The 24,645-nt window shown below is 47.9% G+C and overlaps 1 protein-coding gene across 2 annotated transcripts in view; it reads left to right on the top strand.

Moving 5' to 3' along the window:
• Positions 1–24,645, top strand: part of MAN1A2 (mannosidase alpha class 1A member 2) — a 488,967-nt gene that overhangs the window by 209,483 nt on the left and 254,839 nt on the right. For both annotated transcript variants that reach the window (XM_030204025.1, XM_030204024.1), the window contains exon 3: positions 4,522–4,618. In XM_030204025.1, the coding sequence (XP_030059885.1) occupies positions 4,522–4,618 (97 nt within the window). The remainder of the gene's footprint in view (positions 1–4,521; positions 4,619–24,645) is intronic.

Here is a 24,645-nt window from a genome sequence, read left to right as displayed (position 1 = left end):
TGGACTTGTGTATATTAAACTGAATCCAAACAGTTATTGAACATTAGTTTTATTTTAGAAAAAAATTAAGTAGCTCACAGATGGTTAGGAATTGTCAGTAGAACACTTTACTTCTCTTTGTTTGACCATCCATTTTATTCTTTCTCTATTTTACTTGGCAAATACCCTTTGCTACGTTTTATATTATTCAATCCACAGTATAAATTGCAAATGAATGTGAAGTGGATTTTTATTACTCTCTTAAAAGTTACGTGCCTAGCAACATTATTGTGACAGTCCACATTATAATTTAGAAACAAAAAAAAATTAATATGATCAATCTTTGTTTATTTTTGATGAGCTCTTACCCTAACTATGCACCCATTCTTAACATAATTATGTTTGGTGTGTTGTGCATATCTGCATAGTTGGGGTCTGGTGTGATTTTTATTTTTCTGTATATATAAGAAATAACATACTGTTGATACATTTTGTATATCTGTGCATTATCTGACAAGATGCATTACTCAATTTACATAGTAATGTGCTGTTTTGCAAGCATTTACCACAAGATCTTACCAAGTCAAAGGAACTACAAACATATCTTCCCCATGGTCATCTGAATGTGGGGAACCGCAGGGATCTCCGCATTCCCCGATACTCTTCAACCTCATGATGATTCCCCTAGCCAAGTTACTAGCCAAGCATGGCCTTAATCCCTTCATCTGTGCTGACGACGTCACTATATTTATCCCCTTTAAATCCAATCTATCTGAAATCTCTGATAAAATAAATATAGGCATGACCACCATAACCTCTTGGGCTAACGCTTTCAAGATGAAATTAAACAAAGAGAAAACACAGTGTCTAGTCCTTTCATCTCAATACTCTCCACTTCTCCTGACTACTCTTAGCACCCCAGACATTAAACTCTCCATATCTGACAACCTAAAAATACTTGGAGTAACGATTGATAACCATTTATCATTCGAAAACCATGCTACATTCATCACAAAAAAATGTTTAATATGATGTGGATTTTGAAACGAGTGAAGTCATACCTTCCCCTGGACACCTTTCGGAACCTAGTACAATCCACAGTACTCACGCACGCAGATTACTGTAACAGTGTTTTCTTAGGATGTAAGACTCTAATCCTGAAGAAACTTCAGACTACCCAAAACACGGCAGCCAGACTTATCTGTGGCAAGTCAAGATTCAATAGTGCAACACCTCTTCGAGAGAAGCTTCATTGGCTCCCCATCAGAGAGAGAATAAATTTTAAAGTCCACACTCTGATTATATATGGAGAATCCCCTAACTACATGAATAACCTCATCGACCTCCCAACCAGAAATAGATCATCGTCTTCTCGTACTTACCTCAATTTACACCTTCCCAACTGCAAAGGTATTAAATACAAGACCTCCTATGCATCCAGTTTCTCCTTTTTGGGGAGCCAGCTTTGGAACGCTCTGCCAAGATCCATCCGAACAATCAACGACCATCTACCATTCAGAAAAATGTTGAAGACCCATCTCTTCAAGAAAGCTTACCCTAATGACCCAACTTAACTTTTAAGCCCACCCACACGATTCCTGCTCCGACGATTATTATACCTTTGACCATGTCTCACAATCTCCTTATGCTCATTCCTCAATCTCTTCCTCTCCATCCTTCCTACTCCTTACCCCTCCCAATCTCTTCTCCTTTTGCTCATCCTATTTTTGTTTACCTCTCCATGCTCAATTTACATATCCTCAAAACCCCACTACTACTATGTTTACTACAACTTGTAACATTCTCCTTCAAGACTTTGTAATTCTATTTACTATGTAAGCCGCATTGAACCTGCTATGTGTGGGAAAGCGCGGTACAAATTAATAATAATAATTTGCATGCTTTGTGTCTCATTACTATGTAACTGCAGTACCGCATATTAGCGTATGTTATAGTAATATAACACACATTAAAGGGCAAATAACACACGTTAGGGCTGTAGTGTTTCTTAATAATCTCTCTCAGATGTGTAACTTTGACATACAGATTGGTGTTTCAATTTACACATCTAAATTACACGTGTATGCAGTGGTCTGCTGGTAAATTTTTAACAGGCTCTCTCCCCGGTCCACCTCGGCGTCCCCCCCCCCCCCAATCCACCTCTGTGCCCCCCCTGTCCACCTCTGCGCCCCCCAAAAATTGCAGAGCTGGCTATAGCCGGGGGGGGGGGGGGGGGGGGCAATGCATTACTCTCCCCAGGAAAAAAAAATTAAATGATCCCAGGTTCCAATCTAATTCATATTTAATGTGGGATAAAATGCCAGACTTCACGCCCAAGGCAGGCTAGCGTCGGATGCCTTTCTCCTTTATTGGGGGGAGGGCCTCGTGTATTCTTATCCTCCCATACCCTTGGTGGGGAAGACTTTACTGAAACTCAAGCAAGATCACGGAACCATGATTCTGATTGCGCTCTTTTGGCCCCGTCAGATCTGTTTCCCTCTTCTTCTGGAGTTGTCCTCCAAAGAACCGTGGAGATTGGAGTGTTTTCCAACCCTCATCACTCAGAACGAGGGGGCCGCTTCTGCATCCCAACCTCCAGTCTCTGGCTCTCTCGGCCTGGATGTTGAGAGCGTAGATTTTGCCTCCTTGGGTCTGTCAGAGGGTGTCTTGCTTGCTTCCAGGAAAGATTCTACTAAGAGGAGTTATTTCTTTTTATCAAGGAGGTTTACCGTCTGGTGTGACAGCAAGGCCCTAGATCCTCGCTCTTGTCCTACACAGACCCTGCTTGAATACCTTCTACACTTGTCTGAGTGGTCTCAAGACCAACTCTGTAAGGGTTCATCTTAGTGCAATTAGTGCTTATCATTACCGTGTAGAGGGTAAGCCGATCTCAGGGTAGCCTTTAGTTGTTCGCTTCATGAGAGGTTTGCTTTTGTCAAAGCCCCCCTTCAAACCTCCTACAGTGTCATGGGATCTCAATGTCGTTCTCACCCAGCTGATGAAACCTCCTTTTGAGCCACTGAATTCTTGCCATCTGAAGTACTTGACCTGGAAGGTCATTTTCTTGGTGGCAGTTACTTCAGCCCATGCCCCACACACCAAATTTCATCATAACAGAGTAGTCCTCCGCACTCACCCTAAGTTCTTGCCAAAGGTGGCGTCGGAGTTCCATCTGAACCAGTCAGTTGTCTTGCCAGCATACTTTCCCCGTCCTCATACCCGCTCTGCTGAGCATCAACTGCACACATTGGACTGCAAGCGAGCATTGGCCTTCTATCTGGAGCGGACAAGCCCCCACAGACAGTCCGCCCAATTGTTTGTTTCTTTTGATCCCAACAAGAGGGGTGTGGCTGTTGGGAAACGCACCTTATCCAATTGGCTAGCAGATTGCATTTCCTTCACTTATGCCAAGGCTGGGCTGACTCTTGAGGGTCATGTCACGGCTCATTCTGTTAGAGCCATGGCAGCGTCAGTGGCCCACTTGAATTCAGCCACTATTGAAGAGATTTGCAAGGCTGCAATGTGGTCTTCCATCCACACATTCACATCTCATTACTGCCTACAGCAGAATACCCGATGCGACAGTCGGTTTGGGCAGTCGATGCTGCAGAATCTGTTTGCGGTTTAGAATCCAACTCCTCCCCCCAGGCCCATTTTTATTCCGTTCTAGGCTGCACTCTCAGTTAGTTGGTTAAGTTGTTAGGTCAATCTCAGTTATGTCCTCACCGTTGCGAGGCCCAATTGACCATGTTTATTGTTTTGAGTGAGCCTGGGGGCTAGGGATACCCCACATGTGAGAACAAGCAGCCTGCTTGTCCTTGGAGAAAGCGAAAGTTACATACCTGTAGAGGGTATTCTCTGAGGACAGCAGGCTGATTGTTCTCACAAACCCGCCCTCCTCCCCTTCGGAGTTGTGTCTTCCTTTTCTTTGCTTTTTACTGGACTGAGGAGCACGCTCGCGCTGCGGGCGGGAAGATGGTTGTGCATGCGCACGGGAGCGTGAGGCTAGCAAACTTTTGTTGTTTGGGAGATTCTCCAGTCCTGGGGCTGCCGTTGGACGTCACCCACACGTGAGAATAATCGGCCTGCTATCCTCGGAGAATACCCTCTACAGGTATGTAGCTTTCGCTTTACAATCCAATATATCACTCAGGAACCTATATGCATTACCATAATGTATTCTTCTTTACCATGTATGCACGCACCTTAATGCAATACCATTTGTAATTCTGTTAGCTGGAAATGGCAATCGCCGCTACGGCAAATGTAAGCCACATTGAGCCTGCAAATTGGTGGGAAAGTGTGGGATACAAATGCTACAAATAAAATCTTCCCTTCTCCAATCCCATTGAACCTTTCCTGTTTCCAGAGATCTATTAAATATATCTTTCAGCTGACCTCCCAAAACCTTTCTGAGCTCCCTTAGCAGAATAGCAGAATGGCACACTGGATGTATTGGTTGGTCTTTATCTGTCGTCATTTACTGCGTATGTTGTTGTATTTACAGGATAATTTATATGCATTTTTTTCTCCTCCTCTTAGATGATGAAACATGCTTGGGATAATTACAGGCAGTATGGATGGGGGCACAATGAGCTCAAACCTATCGCCAGGAAAGGACATACTACCAACATCTTTGGTATGTTTGTTTATTTATTTGTTGATATTAAACAGTACCTTATACCTGTTCTCCACTGTTCACATTATGTTTGTGTGATGTATTCTGGTTTTTAAAATGTCCTACTGAAATCAACAATTGGTGTTGCCAGAATGAATGACTCAGTCAGAAATATGAAATGTTAGAAGCTCTAGCACAAACACAGCCAGGTCTGCCTGGCAGGCCACAGCTTCAAACTTAACTAGCAGCTAACTCTGTAAGACATGGTGGAAATACATTAATAAGTAGAAATCCTAGTGAAATTTACAAAGTCATATAACTGGATCTATCTGGTAGGCAACAGAAAGGACCTAGAAGTCCAGATGTTCAAACAAGAGCCCATGTTAGTATTAGTGGCTATTTAGATTATTACAAAGCTTTGTGTTAGACTTGGGAAGGGAAGTGTGCTGGGTGTGTTCCAGCTAGGGCTTCTTGCCTGCTAAATCTGCCCTAAGGGGCTAGAGCAAAAAGGAGGAAGATGAAAAAAGATACCTTGAATAAGGAGTGATATTTCAAAGAGGTCACAGTTTATGTCTGATAGCTGGGATATATTCTTAGTAGTATGGGCAGAAATTATTGGCGGTCCTTTTTCCCAGTTATTTGCTGTGTTTGGATATTTTTTCATTAAGTGTGTGGATATTAAAGTGCATATTTACATACCTTATTGATTGAAATGTTGCCCTTTAAATAGAAAAAAATCCAGGGGGTGAATTTGTTTTGTTTCACTATGTAAAAAAATCTGTATCAATTTTACAGCTGTAATTGTTTTTCTGATAAATCTAGACAACAGGGCAAAGCTGTTGTAAACTGATAAATCTACCCAAATTTGCATAGTTCCACATACAAAATGCATATACTTACAAACAGACATAAACACTCAAAACACAACAATGGAAAATGAAAACACGGAGAAATAAAACACACAGACACATATACGCATGTGTACATATGTACATATGCATGCAAAGGGATTGGAAGTCGATCAGACATGCTTTATGAGTTTCCCCCTCAATGCAGCCCCCCACTGCTGCCACACTTTTTTTGTCTGCTGATATGGCTGTCAGTAAGTAAGATGTATATTTAATTTTCTTTGTTTTAAATTCTACTATGAAATGAGTGACGAAACCGTATACACCTCAGAGAATTATGTGTCAAAAAATGTGAAGGTATGCAAGGTATGCAGAAGTAAATGCTTTTATTTAATCACTCTGTAGATTAAATAGAATGGGATAGGTATGTTTGTGAGAGTGAGCAACTTCTGAGTTTGCTGTGTTTTTGAATGAGTTAGGGTGTTATCTTTAAGTTTGTAGTAGAGGGCTTCGTGTGCTTGTCCATGGCGGAGTGGGTTAAATGAATGGGTGGAGAGTACTTTGCTGATAGGAGCTGGTTGCGGGAGAAGTCTATAAATATGTGCTTAGAGCCTGGTATATTTGCATGGTGTGGTATTTGTGAATGATTGAATAGGTGGGTGTCTTCTGTTACAGAGTGCAGATTTAGTTGCACACATATGTGTGTGAGAGAAAGATCGCCTGTGTTGATGGTTTTTCTTTATTTTTTTTGTAGCCTCTCTCTCTCTTTCCCCCTTGCCCTTCTGCCTCTCTCCCCTTGTATGGTTTCCTTTCTTTTTTTCAGTACCTTGCTACCCCAAGATTTTGATTTGCCCCCTAAGAAAATTCTATTTGCTTCCAGTCATCAAAGACCCTATTCTCCGAGGACAAGCAGGCTGCTTGTTCTCACTGATGGGTGACGTCCACGGCAGCCCCTTCAATCGGAGATCTTCTCTAGCAAAGACGTTTGCTAGCCCTCGTGCGCGCATGCACACCGCGCATGCACGACCGTCTTCCCGCCCGAACTCGCTCATGTTCATCAGTCTTCTTTTTTTCTGGCTGTGTTTATTGTCGTTCTGTGCCCTGAGGAGACCCTCGCGCTTTTCCTGCGTTCTTCCACTTCGGAAGTCTTCTTTTATTTCTAGTTTGCGTGTTCCTTAAAAAAAAAAAAAAGAAAGAGCTCCTTCCATATCATCAAGCTGATCAATCCATAGACTGGTGGGTTGTGTCCATCTACCAGCAGGTGGAGATAGAAAGCAAACTTTTGCCTCCCTATATGTGGTCATGTGCTGCCGGAAACTCCTCTGTATGTTCTCTATCTCAGCAGGTGGTGGTCACACACAGCAGCAGCTCTGGCTAGGCCTCCAAGCCTAATTTTTAGGTTTTGTTGAGTGCCTGGGGTTGAGGGCTCTTTTGAGCAAGTGCAAACCTGGTGGTGCCAGGTCCCTCCTTTTCTCCCCCCTCCCGCTGGCTCCGTTTAAAAAAAAAAAAAAAAAAAAAATTTTTGAACGTCCTTAAAGGCGTTTATTTCGACGTTTATTTAAACGTTTATTGCAGCTACTCACTGGGACACCAGGTCGTTACAGCTCGGAGCGGACAGCAGGTAATTTTACCTTTTTATAGCGGGCAGGGGGTTCCCCGATTTATCTCCACGTGGCATATGGCGTCGGAGGGCGAGGGCGTAAAGAGTCGCTCCCCGGATCGCTTGGGCGCTTCTGGAGGGGATGCCGGGGTCTTAAAGCCTGATTCGCCCTTGTTGGGTGACAGTTTCGTGGCCGATGAATGTCCCGGTCCTTCCTCCGGCGTGGCGATTTTTCCCGCCATAAACGCCCATCCCCCGCTCCTCGCCTCCGCCATCTTGGCCGGCCACGCGGCTCGGACGGCTTCTTCTTGGGCCGCCCTTGAGGTTGGAGACATTAATGCCATAAACGCCCTTAATTTGGGCGACGGCACAAAAGCGGCTAAAGTTAAGCGCCGTTCTTCCCGCGCGGCTCCTTCGCGGAGTGTCGCGCCGGACGCCATTTTGGATGCGCAGCATGTCTCTCCCCCGCTCTTGCGAGCGCCGGTTGAGGGTGCGTCTAGGGCTGTTGCCCAGGCTGCGGAAGTACACAGTCTGGGGGGGTTCTCCCCCGAGTTTGTTTTGCTGCTGCATCAGGCCTTCCTTATGCAAAACGCTGCCCCTGCTCCCTCGTCTGGTAAAGAGGTTGAGGTTCCCAGAGGTAAACGCCCTCGGGTTGATTCACAGGCCTTGGAGGACTTTGTCTCCTCCGAGGTAGATGAGGGCAGCGTATCTGAGGTCTCCCAACGGTCCTTTGCGGATTCCTTGGAGGAGACGGATCCCCGCTCGGTTGGAGCGGATGACCCCTCTGCAGCGCGGCTTTTTAGCTCAGAGGATTTGTCCAACCTGTTGGTACAGGCCATGGACACTTTGAAGATTTCCTCTCCGGAGGACGTCTCTCCCTCAGCCCCTGTTGGCTCTGCCATTATGCTGGGGACGAAGCGCCCGCCTAGAACCTTCCACGTGCATGATGCAATGCACACCTTAATTGCAGCTCAATGGGATGTCCCGGAAGCGAGCCTTAAAGTGGCTAGGGCTATGTCCCGCCTCTATCCTTTGACTGAAAGTGAACGTGAGGCCTATCTGTGGCCTACCGTGGATTCTTTAATCACTGCGGTGACTAAGAAAACGGCGTTGCCAGTGGAAGGTGGCACGGCCCTAAAGGACGCCCAAGACAGAAGATTGGAGGCGGCCTTAAGGTCGTCCTTTGAGGCAGCTGCTTTAAGTTTGCAGGCCTCAATTTGCGGCTCCTATGTGGCCAGGGCGTGCCTGACTATGGTGCAGCGGGCTTTCCCCTCGGATCTTTCCTTGAGGGCTGATTGGCTGGCCCTGGAATTGGGCTTAGCCTATTTGGCAGACTTGCTGTATGATGTCTTGAGGGCCTCAGCGAAAGGCATGGCTCAGACAATCTCTGCGCGGCGGTGGCTTTGGCTGAAACATTGGTCTGCTGACCACGCCTCTAAATCCCGCCTGGCTAGATTGCCTTTTAAAGGCAAGCTGCTCTTTGGGGTCGAGCTGGACAAAATCGTGACCGATCTCGGCACGTCTAAGGGCAAGAAGTTACCAGAGGTCAGGGCTCGGGCTAGTACTTGCCCTGGTACCTCCAGAGGACGGTTTCAGGAAACCCGTCGGTACCGCCCGGGCAGGTCGGGCTCCTCTGCCCCCTCTTCCTTCAAGAGGAACTTCTCCCCCAAGCAGCATTCCTTTCGCAGAGACCGCCGTCCCGGAGGTGCTCCCTCCGGTCCTCCCCCAGGGTCTCGTACCCAATGACGGGGCCTGGGTCCACGCCCCAGTGCAGATTGGAGGACGGCTGTCCTCGTTTCTGGGCGAGTGGACCACAATAACTTCAGACGCTTGGGCGCTGGAAGTCATCAGAGACGGCTACAAGCTAGAGTTCTGCCGACCCTTAAAAGACGGGTTTGTACTCTCTCCCTGCAAGTCTCCGGTCAAAGCTGTGGTAGTGCAGCAGACCTTGAACAATCTGATCCGCCTGGGGGCGGTCGTTCCGGTGCCAGAAACTCAGCTTGGCAAGGGATGTTACTCCTTTTTCTTTGTGATTCCAAAGAAAGGAGGTTCTGTACGGCCTATCCTCGACCTCAAAGGGGTCAATTGGGCCTTGAAAGTTCGGCACTTTCGCATGGAGACCCTCCGCTCTGTTATAGCGGCAGTGAAGGCAGGAGAGTTCCTGGCATCCTTGGACATCAAGGAAGCGTACTTGCATATTCCCATCTGGCCTCCTCATCAACGCTTTCTGCGTTTTGCAGTAATGGGCCGACACTTCCAGTTCAGAGCCCTCCCGTTCGGGTTGGCTACTGCTCCGCGAACCTTCTCCAAAGTAATGGTGGTCTTCGCGGCCTTCCTGAGGAAGGAAGGAGTTCAAGTCCATCCTTATCTGGACGACTGGTTGATCCAAGCCCCCTCTTATGCAGAGTGCGGCAAAGCTGTGAACCGGGTGGTTGCTCTTTTGAGCTCCCTGGGTTGGATCATCAACTGGGAGTAAAGCCAGCTGCGCCCGACTCAGTCCCTGGAGTATCTGGGAGTTCGATTCGACACCCAAGTGGGCAGAGTGTTCCTGCCAGACAATCGGATTGTCAAGTTTCAGGCTCAGGTGGACTAGTTCCTAGTAGCCTCTCCTATTCGGGCTTGGGACTACGTGCAGCTGTTGGGCTCTATGCCGGCCACGATGGAAGTAGTGCCCTGGGCAGGGCTCATATGAGACCACTACAACAATCTCTGCTGCTGCGCTGGACTCCGATGTCGGAGGATTATGCTGTGCGCCTTCCCTTGGACCCAGCAGTGCGCAAGGCGCTGAGCTGGTGGACGCAGACAGACAAGTTGTCTGCAGGAATGCCTCTGGTGACCCCGGAGTGGATTGTCGTCACGACAGACGCCTCTTTGATGGGCTGGGGAGCCCACTGCTTGGGAAGGACAGCGCAGGGGCTCTGCTCTCCTGCAGAGGCAAGTGGTCTATCAACCTCCTGGAACTCAGAGCCATTCGGTTGGTGTTGTTGGAGTTCATCCCGGTACTGGTGTTGAAGCCTGTACGGGTCCTGTCGGACAATGCCACGGCTGTGGCCTATGTCAACCGCCAGGGAGGTACCAAGAGCGCTCCTCTAGCCAAGGAGGCCATGAATCTATGCCAGTGGGCGGAAGCGAACCTGGAACAGCTGTCAGCGGCCCACGTTGCCGGAGTCATGAATGTCAAGGCGGACTTTCTCAGTAGCCATACCTTGGAGCCCGGAGAGTGGCAGCTATCTGCTCAGGCGTTCTTGGGCATCACGAAGCGCTGGGGCCAGCCGAGCCTAGATCTGATGGCGTCATCGGCCAGTTGCCAAGTGCCGCGCTTTTTCAGCAGAGGACGGGACCCTCGATCCCTGGGAGTAGATGCTCTTCTCCAACGGTGGCCGACACAAGAGCTTCTCTATGTGTTCCCGCCCTGGCCCTTGTTGGGCAGGGTGCTAGACTGGGTGGCAAAGCATCCCGGCAGGGTAATCCTGGTGGGTCCGGATTGGCCCAGACGTCCCTGGTATGCGGACTTGATCAGGCTCTCCTCGGCGATCCTCTGCGGCTGCCAGTGGAGCAGGGCCTGTTACATCAGGGTCCCGTGGTGATGGAGGATCCCTCCCCCTTTGGTCTTACGGCCTGGCTATTGAGCGGCAGCGTCTGAGACAGAAGGGCTTCTCAGACAAGGTCATCGCCACTATGCTGAGAGCGAGGAAGCGCTCTACTTCTACTGCTTACGCCAGGGTTTGGCGTATCTTTGCAGCGTGGTGTGAAGCAGGCTCACTTTCTCCCTTCACTGCTCCAATTTCTTCAGTGTTGGCGTTCCTGCAAGAAGGTCTGGACAAAGGCCTGTCGCTCAGTTCCCTGAAAGTTCAGGTAGCGGCTCTGGCTTGCTTCAGGGGCCGCCTGAAGGGTGCTTCCCTGGCTTCGCAGCCAGATGTGGTGCGCTTTCTCAAGGGAGTTAATCACCTGCACCCTCCTCTGCACTCAGTGGTGCCTGCGTGGAATCTCAACCTGGTGCTAAGAGCATTGCAGAAGCCGCCTTTTGAACCCTTGTCGAGGGCATCTCTGAAAGACCTGACGTTGCAAGCAGTCTTTTTGGTGGCTACCTCTTCAACCAGAAGAGTTTCCGAGCTCCAGGCACTCTCATGTCGAGAGCCTTTTCTGCAGTTCACTGAGGCAGGAGTGACTATTCGCACAGTGCCTTCCTTCCTGCCCAAGATTGTTTTTCGCTTCCATGTGATTCAGCAGCTCTGTCTCCCTTCCTTTCGTAGGGAGGTCTACCCAGAGGAATACTCTGCTCTCAATTTCTGGATGTGAGACGAGTCATCATCAGATACTTGGAAGTGACCAATGATTTCCGGAAATCGGATCATCTGTTTGTCCTGTTTACAGGTACTCGTAAGGGTCTGCAGGATTCTAAGCCTACAGTGGCAAGATGGGCAAGGAAGCCATTGCAGCAGCTTGGGTGGCCGCGGGGAAGGCCCATATCTTTGTCAGGCATTACCGCTTGACTGTGGCTGCTCGGGCGGAGGCCCGGTTTGGAGCTTCAGTGTTGCGGTCAGGGATTTCTATGTCCCGCCCTGGGTGAGTACTGCTTCGGTACATCCCACCAGTCTATGGATTGATCAGCTTGATGATATGGAAGGTAAAATTATGTATCATACCTGATAATTTTCTTTCCATTAATCATAGCTGATCAATCCATAGCCCCTCCCAGATATCTGTACTGTTTATATTCTGGTTGAATTTTAGGTTCAAGTTTAGCCTTCAGTTACTTCAGGAGGACTTCGTGTTCAAGTTCTTCTTTCACTTGGATTCTTCAAGAGTTGAGACGAGTTTGTGTTACAGTGAGCTGCTGCATTCCTCTCCCCTCCGTTTTACGGGGCTGGATTGAGCTTTAAATTCTGCCGGCACTCCCTCCCGCTTCGTGCGGCTGTAGGGCAGCTTTGTACCCCTCCCGCTTCGGCGGTGTTAGGGTCAGTCAGCTCCTCCCGCGGTTGCAGGATAAGCCAGATCCCCCCGCATCGGCGGGTGTGGTGTCCCTCCCCCGCTCCGCGGGGATGAGCTGGACGGATTCCCCTCCCCCACTTGTGTGGGGATGAGCTGGGTTAATTCCTCTCCCCCGTTTCGGCGGTGGTGAGCTGGGCAGAGTGTCCCTTCGTGGGTGTAATTCTCTAAGTGCTGAGTCCTGCGGATGGAGCTTGGATATCGACATACTGAGGAGTTTCCGGCAGCACATGACCACATATAGGGAGGCAAAAGTTTGCTCTCTATCTCCACCTGCTGGTAGATGGACACAACCCACCAGTCTATGGATTGATCAGCTATGATTAATGGAAAGAAAATTATCAGGTATGATACATAATTTTACCTTTATTTTCGAGTTTGTTTTTTCCCGTCAAGTTTCCTTTCGCTTTCGAAAGTGGCCCTGTTGGCCGCCCGTGCGGGTTTTCTCCCTTCTTATTTTTGGTGCCTTTGCCATCATCGCGAATTTTGACTTTGCCGGCGTGATTTTTCCGCCCATGTTATCGAAACCTCCCAGCGGCTTCAAGAAGTGCACCCAGTGCAACCGGGCTATCTTGCTCACTGATTAGGCACACTTCGTGCCTTCAGTGTCTCGGGGCTGGGCACCGTCCTCAGGCCTGTACTCTCTGTTGTTTGTTGAAAAAGAGAACTCAGGCGGCGAGATTGGCCCAGTGGAACGTTTTGTTCGGGGTCTCGCCTGGTGTTTCAACGGTCTCAGTATCGAGGTCATCGGCCGGTGCATCGACATCTGTGCTACCGAGGTCATCGACCGGTGCTCCAGCGTCTACGGTACCGAGATCATTGTTGGTACTGATGTCATCGGAGGGTGCTTCTTCGTCAGGAGTGCAGGTGAGGGCTGTCCATTCCCCTGCTGGTGGCGGTGAGCCCTCGAGTAGGTCTCCCCCTGCCTCGAGGGCTCCTGCAGTACAGCCCTCCCCCCCCCCCCCCCCCCGGGATCGACCTTCTTCGGACCCGGCCCCGAGGAAGAGGTGCTTGGATTCGACGTTCTCCTCGTCGGTACCGAGAGGTTCCGGTGACATGCTTCATGTGAAGGCAAAGAAGCATCGGCACTGGTCACCTTCCCGACGTGGTACCAAGAGCTCTGGGTCGCCGAGGGAGTCGGCACCCACTAGGCATCGACGCCGGGAGGACCGCTCACCCTCCATTCAGGAGGTGTCGATGCTCTCTACCCTGGACAGCCCGGTACCGCCTCCACGCCCCGAACGGATTCTGAGTTCGTCGCCTGTACCGGGCTCCCAGCCTTCCTTGACAGCCGCTCTAAGCGAGAGCCTCCGGGCCATCCTTCCAGGGATCCTGGAGGAGCTGTTGCGACCTTCTCTGGTACCGGGGGTGCTTGCACCGCCGATGCCGTCAAGTGAGGCAACGGCTGGCCCCTTGCCCGTCATGAGGTCTCCGATGCCGGTACTGCTTGCGGTGCCCGCGTCGGCTGCCTCCCAAGCAGACTCTCCGACGACGTCGATAGAGGGAGCTTCATCACCGCCGATGCGGGAGTCTACTTCTCGATGTTCCCACCGTGGCCATGTGTCTACGGAGTCGAGGCGGGCACGGCTTCGGACAGTGGTTCATGAACTGGTGTCCGATATCGATGGTGAGGCCTCGTGGGAGGCAGAGGAAGACGTCAGATATTTCTCAGATGACGGTCTTCCATCTGATTCCCACTCCCTTCCCTGAAAGACAGCTTTCTCCTCCCGAAAGTCTATCTTTCGCTGCCTTTGTCCGGGAAATGTCTACGGCAATTCCCTTCCCTGTGGTTACGGAGGATGAGCCAAGGGCTGAAATGTTTGAGCTTTTGGACTATCCTTCACCACCTAAGGAATCGTCCACAGTACCCATGCATCATGTCTTCAAAAAGACACTGCTGGAGAACTGGGCAAAGCCGCTAACTAATCCCCACATTCCCAAGAAGATCAAGTCACAGTATCGGATCCATGGAGACCCTGAGTTGATGTGGACTCAGTTGCCTCACGACTCTGGGGTTGTGGATCTGGTCCTTAAGAAGGTCAAGAGTTCTAGAGAGTATGCTTCGGCGCCCCCGGGCAGAGACTCTAAAACCTTGGATTCTTTTGGGAGGAAGGCCTACCATTCCTCAATGCTCGTGCCAAAATCCAATCTTACCAGCTCTACACGAGCATTCATATGCAGAACAATGTGTGGCAGTTGGTGGACTTGGTGGATAAGCTCCCTTCTGAGCAAGCCAAGCCTTTTCAGCAGGTGGTCACGCAGCTGAAGGCGTGTCGTAAATTCCTGGCCAGGGGTGTTGATACTTTTGATGTCGCGTCCAGGGCCGCTGCTCAAGATGTGGTGATGCACAGACTCTCATGGCTGCGTGCCTCCGACCTAGAGAATAGGATTCAGCAGCAGATTGCGAATTCTCCGTGCCAGGGGGGATAATATTTTTGGTGAAAAAGTCGAACAGGTGGTAGAGCAGCTCCACCAGTGGGACACTGCATTCGACACATTCTCCCGCCGGGCGCCTTCAGCATCTACCTCAACTGGTAGACGTTTTTATGGTGGACGAAGGACTGTTACCTATACTTCTAATTGGCATAGGTACAATCCTCCCTCTCGCCAGCCTGCTGCCCAGGCCAAGCCCCAGCGCGCTCGTTCTCATCAACAGCGTGCGACTCAGCAGGCCCCTGCAGCTCCCCAGCAAAAGCAAGCGACGGGCTTTTGACTGGCTCCAGCAGAGCATAGCCGGAATCAAAGTGTCTGTGCCGGACGATCTGCCGGTTGGGGGGAGGATAAACTTTTTTTCACCAAAGTTGGCCTCTCATAACCTCCGACCAGTGGGTTCTTCAAATAGTCCGGCTAGGATAAGCCCTCAATTTGATGTACAAGCCTCCAAATTGCCTACCGGGAGCTCAATCCTTCAGCTTCCAGCACAAGCAGGTACTTGCAGAGGAACTCTCCGCCCTTCTCAGCGCCAATGTGGTCGAGCCCGTGCCACTGGGGCAGGAAGGGCTGGGATTCTATTCCAGGTACTTCCTTGTGGAAAAGAAAACAGGGGGGATGCGTCTCATCCAAGACCTAAGGGCCCTGAACAAATATCTGGTCCGAGAAAAGTTCAGGATGCTTTCCCTGGGCACCCTTCTTCCCATGATTCAGGAAAACGATTGGCTATGCTCTCTGGACTTGAAGGATGCCTACACACACATCCCGATACTGCCAGCTCACAGACAGTATCTTCGATTCCATCTGGGAACACGTCACTTTCAGTACTAAGTGCTACCTTTTGGTCTTGCCTCTGCACCCAGGGTGTTCACAAAGTGCCTGGCTGTGGTAGCGGCGTCTCTACGCAGACTGGGAGTGCACGTGTTCCCTTACCTCGACGATTGGCTGGTGAAGAACACCTCCGAGGCAGGAGCTCTACATTCCATGCAGATGACTATTCGACTCCTGGAGCTACTAGGGTTTGTGATAAATTATCCAAAGTCCCACCTTCTTCCTGTTCAGAAACTCAAATTCATAGGGGCTCTGCTGGATTCTCAGACAGCTCGTGTCTACCTTCCGGAAGCGAGGGCCGTCAATCTGCTGTCCCTTGTTTCTTGGGTATGAGCGTCTCTGCAGATCACAGCTCAGCAGATGTTGAGATTGCTCGGCCACATGGCCTCCACGGTCCATGTGACTCCCATGGCTCGCTTCCACATGAGATCAGCTCAATAGACCTTAGCGTCTCAGTGGTACCCAGCTGCTGGGGACCTAGAGGACGTAGTCCTGCTGTCCACGAGTTTTCTTCAGTCCCTCCATTGGTGGACAATTCGGTCCAATTTTACTCTGGGACGTCCTTTCCAAATTCCTCAGCCTCAAAAGGGTGCTGACCACGGATGCGTCTCTCCTGGGGTGGGGAGCTCATGTCGATGGTCTTCACACCCAAGGGAGTTGGTCCCTCCAGGAGAAAGGTTTACAGATCAACCTCCTGGAGTTATGAGCGGTCTGGAACGCTCTAAAGGCCTTCAGAGATCGGCTGTCGCATCAAATTATTAAAATTCAGACAGACAATCAGGTTGACATGTATTACATCAACAAGCGGGGGGTCAGAATGTGGCTTTGGGCTCGCCAGTATGGCATGTTTCTTCAAGCCACGTATCTGGCAGGCGTAAACAACAGTCTGGCCTACAGGTTGATCAGGATAATGCAACCTCACAAGTGGTCGCTCAATTCCAGAGTGGTACGCAAGATCTTCCAAGTGTGGGGCACCCCCTTGGTGGATCTCTTTGCCACTCAAGTCAATCACAAGGTCCCTCAGTTCTGTTCCAGACTTCAGGCCCACGGCAGGCTAGCGTCAGATGCCTTTCTCCTGGATTGGGGGGACGGCATCCTGTATGCTTATCCTCCCATACCTTTGGTGGAGAAGACTTTGTTGAAACTCAAGCAAGATTCGGGCACCATGATCCTGATCGCTCTCTTTTGGCCACGTCAGATATAGTTCCCTCTTCTTCTGGAATTGTCTTCCGAAGAACCGTAGAGATTGGAGTGTTTTCTGAACCTCATTACTCAGAACGAGGGGGCGCTTCTGCATCCCAACCTCCGGTCCCTGGCTCTCACGGCCTGGATGTTGAGAGCGTAGATTTTGCCTCCTTGGGTCTCTCAGAGGGTGTCTCCAGACTTCTGTCCCTCATTCCTCCTGACCAGGCTCACTGCTCCTTCCCATTCAGTCACCTTGTACCATACCAGCCAACCCAGCTGCTTTCCCTCAATTGCTCTGTGAGTATCCATGGCAGGCAAGCAAGGTATAGCAGTTTTCCAGTGCAACTCTCCCTTTTCTGATTGTCAGCGAGACCTTTCTGATATAGCTAGTCCAGGCAGGCCCAATGTTGATTTTCCCCGACATACTCTACAGGTCTCCTCTGACTGCAGCAGTGTTGCATGCTAATCCCTCTTCTGACCTTCATGGAAACATGTGATGGGCTGATTAGATCTGGATGAGTGCCAGACATGATTGCCTGTTACCACTATACCTGTTGGCTTTCTATGTGGCATCCTACTGGCATTCTCCTGTTGAGTCTTGCAGCCTGCCTCTAAATTATGTTGTTTGGAGTGATTATGCTTGCAGTCATTAATTATGCACAAAATCATACACCCATATAATCATGTAATTCCCCAGGTTGTAACAATATAGCTTTCTTAATATTTGCTCTGTATGTTCCTCTTTGTCCTTGTCAGACCAGTTCAGATCAGTAGGGTTGCTTTTCTCCCAGCAAGTGGAGAGAGAACAAATCTGCTCACTTACCCTGTAAATGCTTCTCCAAAAGCAGGAAACAACTGACTGGAGTAGCAAGGCCAAAGAAGGCTGTGGCAGGGCAGGTTAATTTTTATATCTGCTCTGCAGTTCCAAAGGCCCAGGGCCACATGGGGTTCTTTTCCCTTTTTCTAACTCCCTCCCCCACAACCACCTTGGTATCTCTGGAATGGGGTCCCTTGTAGACCAGGGAAGAACTCTCTTGCCTTGGACCTGCCTGCCTACCTGGGATTGGTAAAGCCTATTAAGGGGAGAAAAAATAAAAGCAAAGGAGAGAGCAGCAATGAGTCTTTAGTTCTTTTTCAGGCCTTGAAAGACTCTGGAGGCAAGGGTTAACCTCCATGATAGGGCCATTGAAGTCACCAGGACAGATTGAAGAACTGGTGACAAAAGAAACACTGCCCATGGGGGCCCAGAAGAGGGGCAGGAGATTTGCTAGCCGTGGGGAGAAAAACAGAATTTGGTGGCAGGATCAATGTGCTTGAGTTGTGGGATTATCCAGCAAGACTGTGCCGGGCATGGGGCTAGCCCACTGGGATTGGGCCACTAGAAAGAGCTGGAGACAAATCCACAGAGTTAGGAGGGTCACTGAGCAACTGAGATATCAGGTGCTCCTCTCTATTTAAGCGGCCTGTCTTCCAGACCTGATCTTTCCCTGGGAGTTTCTCACTGGGAACAGCGATGACCAGACCACTGGAGGACATTGTTGTTAAAAGGGTCAGAGTAGAAAATGGGATCCTTCCTTATTTTCCCGTATCCTGAATTGGAGTGCTAGGAGGAGCCATTTTCAGTGAGCAATGAGGATTGACTACTAGCCCCATGCAAAGGGAGGAGGTGGCTTCAGTGGGGCAAGTCTTCCCATATTGACCAAGTTCTCAGGATGGGAGAGAATCAGGACCTAGAGCCTCCTTTGCTAAGGAGGGGGGGGGGGGGGGTGTTACTATCTTATCAGGGACCTGTACACTACCAGAAGCCTTCCTGATTCATCAGGCAATTATGGATATAATTCAGGCGGCCTAAGCAATATTAGAGTCTTGATTTATGGGAGAAAAATTATTAGATAGGCCAGATAGGCTAATATCAGCTGTTGTGCAACTCACAGCTATTCTGATGGAAGAAGGCATTATGCTGAGAAGGACAAAAGGTTGGATGTGGTCCTAAAGTAGGGCTAGATGCAGGAATGTTAATGGAGACCTCCATCTGTGGAGGCTATGTAACTTAGGCTGTTCTTCATTGGAAGTCCCAGTGAGGTCAGATTTCCAAAGAATTCTCACATTTTTTTATCTTGTGGAAACCTTTTCAATTACAGCATTGCCTTTTCAGCTGGCTGTGGTCCCTAAAACATTTACCAAAGTCATGATGATACTAACAGCATGACACAGGAGTGTGGGGGTATTGGTTTATCCTTGTATGGATGATTGGCTTATTTGAGCAAAGTTGGACGAGAAGAGCAGGCAAGTTACTACCAGGGATGAATTGTGAACTTGGCCAAAAGTTGTCTAATACCGTCATATGTCCTAAGGCAACACCCATCAGGCCAAAGCTCGTCTCCCAAGTTCTTGAGTTGGCAAGCTCCAGAATCAAGTGAGAGCCTTGTTACAAGTGGATGCCCCCACTGCCTGGTACAGCATGCAGTTAGGGTCCTTGATGGCTGTCCCACAATCAAGACTACAACAAAACAAGCGGAAGCTATCCAGAAGGACCAGACTGAAGCCACAAATGTTGGAAACCAGAATAATTTATTGCGACCCCCACAATCAAGACTACCATGAGTACTGTAGAGGAGTATCCTGAGGAGAAAGTTTACAATTAAAAATGTAATGGTGAAATGGGTCAGAAGTAATCTTTGGTAGTGGATCAATAGGACAATTTGGACAAACTTGGTCCTGGTGTTCATTGGTGCAAGATCTAGGGGATGGAAAGCACATTGCATGAGTCAAGTAGTTCAAAGTTCTCTAGACACAGGTATGGCACATCAACAAGTTGGCAACCAGAGCTGTCGGGTATGCCCTTCAGCATTTTAAGGGAAGGCAGTTTGGATGGTTTTTTTTGGGGTGATTTGGCAATTGGCTACACCTTGACTGCAGCTTGATCTGCTGTCAGTGTTCATAGGGCTGTCTTGTAAGGTTTGTCTCTTGGTGGATGATACCAAAATCAGTAATAGCGTAGACACCCCTGATAGTGGATAGCATGAGTAAGGACCTAGTGAATCTTGAAAAATAGTCCAGAATTTGACTGCTAAGATTTATGCTAAAATATACGGGGTCCTGCATTTCGGCTATAAAAATCCAAGGGAATGGTACAGTCTAGGGGGTGCAGGACTTTTGTGCACAAAATAGGAGTGGAACTTGGGTGTGATCCTATTATGTGATGATCTTAAGGTGGTCAAACAGGTAGAAAAGGCGATGGTGAAATCTACAAAGATGTTTGAGGGCATAAGGAGAGGAATGGCCAGTAGGAAAAAGGAGATGAGACCTCACTTAGAACATTGTGCACAATTTTGGAGACCATACCTTCAAAAAGATATAAACAGGATGGAGTCGGTCTAGAGGGCACTCTCCTAAAATGGTCAGTGATCTTCATTATAAAGTGTATGGGGACAGACTTAAAAATCTCAATATATATATACTTTGGAAGAAAGACAGGAGAGGAGAGGTTTGATAGAGACATTTAAATATCTACCTGGCATAAATACACAGGAAGTGAGTCTCTTTCAATTGAAAGGAAACTCTGGAATGAGAGGGCATAGGATGAAGTTGAAAGAGACAGACTCGGAGGTAACCTGAGGAAATACTTCACAGACAGGGTGGTGAATTAATTGAATGGCCTTCAATGGAGGTAGTGGAAATGAAAACTGTATCTGGATTCAAGAAAGCTTGGGACCAGTAGAATCCATGTATGGGCTGTCTGCATAGGCCATGTGGTCCTTATCTGCCTTCGTTTTTCTCTGTTTTGACTCATAGATCTAAATGACCCTTCAGCTTTGGATCTAGCAACAGTGCTGCCAAGTTTGTCTATGTAACCGTAAAATAAAATCCAGGTGATCTTCATGATGATTCTTTAAGGATGCTATCACATGGCTGTCTGAGCTTGCAGTTGTCAGATGCCAATTCAACTGATGTTTTGTTGGGATCACCAGATGTAGTAAAGGCTTAGTATCTGTCGACAGTTCTTTTGTACCCTGTTAAATAGTTCCAACACCAAAACAACTTCTGCCAGCGAGGAGTCATCAATTGCACACAATTTGTTGAAGAATTGCTTGTTTTCACTTGGTTTAATGGCAATTGCACACTGCTCTTCCATATTTTCTGCCACAGATTAGCCCAACGCAGATACCGGCAGTAGTTCCATCCCTAACGCTAGCGGAAATATTTACAAAATATTTCCTCCGGGGATTACACAGCGGTAATCGGGCAGTATCATGCGCTGCTTGGTTACTGATGAGTTAATCTGGGAGCCCCTACCGCCATCTCAATGGGTGGCGGTAAGTGTTTCCCCTGAAATTGCCACGCGGGAAGCATGAATTTACCATATGACCATTTTTGCTACTGTAAAATGGACCCTTGCACGCAGCAAAAACAGCCACCACCGCTGGCGCAGGGCCCCTTTTACCGCAGCTTAGTAAAAGGGCCCTTTAGTGATTGTAGCCACCTGCTTGCACATTGTTATAAGCTGGCTTCCCTTACTGAGGAGGTCATTTGGATCAACTTCAGTTTTTGATGGCTGGAGTTCATGAGAGGAGTACAAGACTGAGATTATGATGTGCGCAGCCTATCCAAACATCATCTTGAAATGCTGCTTTCATATTAGCTGCATTATCAGTCACATAAATGAGACTAGTTTAATGAAGATTATACTCTGCCAAAATGCTCCAAACAAAGTAATAAATATTCTCACCAGTTTATCAGTGGTCTCCCTTGTTGCCAGAATTGCTAAACACATGTACTGGTTTTCATCAAGGTGATCCCCTCTTTCATTTTTTTTTTTAAAGCTGAGGTGTTGGTGTCAAGTTTCTGAGTAGAGGTGTGCATGGAGACATAATCTGGTCCTTATCCCCTCCCCTCCCTATTCACTTTTAATCTGTCAACTCCCATCCCTGTGGTAGTAATGACTTTTTTGTCCCCATCCCTGTAGATTTCTGTTGATTTTCTGATGTCCCCATCCCCGCCCACATCTCTAATCTCATGGTTTCATATTGTCATGAGGGTAATGAGGAGCATAACACTGGGATTCTTGTTCCCTCTGGCTAACCACTTAATTCTTTCCGTAGTTAAATGCGCTTGAGGTTTTATTCCAGTTCACCTTTAGGATTTTGCTTTCAGAACACTACGTTTGAATACTAAACAAAGTTCCACATTCTTTTTCCACAGCAGCAAATTTGTTCAGGTTCAAATCAAACAATAGCCTTTTATTTCAGGGCAACATTTATGCATCTTTCTTTAGTAACTTTTCCTGCCATTTGGTAACTCCTCTAACAGTCCACAGCAGTGCAGCTGTTTCTTCAGTGTTTGTAATACAGCACTTTACCAGGAGCACTGCCTCTTATTCACTCAGGGGCCCTTTTACTAAGAGTTGAAAAGCCAACCATGGGCTTTCTGTATGCAAAACAGGAACTACTGCCAGGCTACCGCAGCAGCCCGGTGGTAGTTCCCACCCCCAGTGCGCACCATTTCCGGCGCTACAAAAGCTTTTCTATTTTATAGTGCCGGTGTTTACCCAGCGGTAATCGGGTAGTGCTGTGTGCTGCCCAGTTACTGCCGGGTTAGCTCAGAAGCCCTTAATGCCACCTCAATGGGTGGCAATAAGTGCTCCCCCTTGAATTGGCTGTGCAGTAAGTAGTTCACTTACCACATGAATAATAAACAGTAGAAGAATCCAGCACTTAGTATTCAAACATATACATTGTATAAACACGAGGGAAAGACCTCAAAACACCCAAACACTTACTAGGTATTCAGCGCCTTTCACTGGGGTAGTGATTTTCATCATTGGTCAGAAAAACCTCATGAAAATTTTTAAAATTTTTAATGTTATTTTAATTTTATGATTTTTCATTAATTCATTCCATAAAACATCATATCTTTGATGCAGCAAACAATGTAACATGGCTAGTATGCCTGAATTCTTTATAGAAGTCGAGTACTTAACTGACACCCAACAGTGGCCAGACCCGTTTCACTCTGGCTTCTTCAGGGGTTGTATCTCGACAATCTGGTCATAACTTTAGGTTCTATTCATTCTAATGAAACAAATAGCATTGCTGCTCACATCTTAGTGGATTGTTTAGAATCTTAGCTTTTTCTCCCAATTTGTTTGTCACTTACCACATGGCCATCTCTTTTCAAAAATAAGGGACAGCCTTTTACCCACTGCAGTAAAAGGGGAGCATGGCACACATCAAAAACATGTGCTGACACTAGCGCAGGCCCCTTTTTACCACAGCTTAGTTAAAGGACCCCTCAGGTTATTACCTCAAACACAAGGCTTTCTCCCCAGCTCAGTGTTAACATAAAGTGCAATCAGTATTTTCTTCCATCCAGTTTTAACACATGCTTCTAAGACTTTATTAGCAAGAATCACCTTCTTGGTAGTTTTCTGCCTCTTCCTTTCATTGGCTACTATCTTCCACAATGTTCTCAGAGAAACAAACATCATGTACCTTTTACTTTGCATTGTCCACACATGCCAGTAGACGTCTAGAGTCTTCTTCAGCCTTTTCTTATATGAGCTTCTTTGGCATTATTCTCAGTTCAGCTGACCTCAGTATCCTCTCTGGGACTGGCAGCTTCTTTCCTGGGGCTGTGGGCTTCTCCTTTTTCCTTCCTTGCCTCCATGTCTTATAGGGTCATTATATACTGACATTTTGCTGTTTGCCATTCCTCCTTCCACTCAAGCGTTCCTCCCTATAGGATTTTGTCTCTTAGGATTCTGGAATCTTCTCTCCTCTGTGGGATGCCAGTTGGGGTTTTCCCTCCCAATAGGGGCTCTAATCCTATTCCGCAGTTCTAGTAGGCTAATTTGTGATGAGCGCACACAGGTATGCACATGGGCAGAGAGGGATCAGAAAGAATTCCAAGAGTAATGCTCCACATACCTGCCCTTCTTGTTTTATTATTAATAATCTGTTGTAGTACAGTGTGTTTATGAAAAATTAAAATAGCCAAGTTTTCCATACTGCTGCTTCTTGCCAGAAATTAATACTTAAAATAGACAGAACAGTTCTAATAAAAGGACTGGACCGAAAATGGCAATTTCTAAATAATTTGGTTTATAATGTTGATGGTCTGAAATAAAAGCATGCTTGTCACAAGCATAATGATTGACCCAGTGGTTAATGGAAAATACTTTCACAAATGCTGTCTTACCACGTGAATGGTTAGAAGAATATGATGGATTAGTCGAACAAATTTCTGGGGATTAGGGCTTGGTACAGTGAGAATGAAAATCAGTGTACAATAAGGTCCCATTACTACTTTGTATTTCCTCACAAAATAAAAAATATAAATTGTAAGTTATATATTTCTTGGAATAACAGAAATAAGCTGCAGTAGTCCTGAGTATGTGATGGAAAGGATTTTTTTTAAGCTATACATATCTAAAGTATATCCTATAGTTAGTGAACCTACAAGTACTACTACTACTACTACTTGACATTTCTAGAGCGCTACTAGGGTTACGCAGCGCTATATAGTTTAACAAAAAAGGACAGTCCCTGCTCAAAAGAGCTTACAATCTAAAGGACGAAATGACAAGTTCGGGCAGCCTAGATTTCTGGAATAGAGGTAAAGTGGTTAGGTGCCAAAGGCGACATTGAAGAGGTGGGCTTTGAGCAAGGATTTGAAGATGGGCAGGGAGGGGCCCGGCATATGGGCTCAGGGAGTTTATTCCAAGCATGGGGTGAGGCGAGGCAGAAAGGGCGGGGCCTGGAGATGGCGGTGGTGGAGAAGGGTATTGAAAGGAGGGATTTGTCTTGAGAACAGAGGTTACGGGTAGGAACGTAAGGGGAGATGAGGGTAGAGAGGTAAGGAGGGGCTGCAGATCGAGTGCATTTGTAGGTTAGAAGGAGAAGCTTGAACTGTATGCGGTACATGATCGGAAGCCAGTGAAGTGATTTGAGGAGAGGGGTGATGTGAGTATATCGGTCCAGGCGGAAGATAAGACGTGCAGCAGAGTTCTGAACGGACTGAAGGGGGGATAGGTGGCAAAGTGGGAGGCCAGTGAGGAGTAGGTTGCAGTAGTCAAGGCGAGAGTTAATGAGAGAGTGGATGAGAGTTCGGGTGGTGTGCTCAGAGAGGAAAGGGCGAATTTTGCTAATGTTGTAGAGGAAGAAGCG

This window comes from Microcaecilia unicolor, chromosome 5 (assembly GCF_901765095.1).
Source record: "Microcaecilia unicolor chromosome 5, aMicUni1.1, whole genome shotgun sequence".
NCBI classification, from domain to species: Eukaryota; Metazoa; Chordata; class Amphibia; order Gymnophiona; family Siphonopidae; genus Microcaecilia; species Microcaecilia unicolor.
The sequence above is the reverse complement of the archived record's forward strand: the minus strand, read 5'-3'. Positions and strand labels throughout refer to the sequence as shown.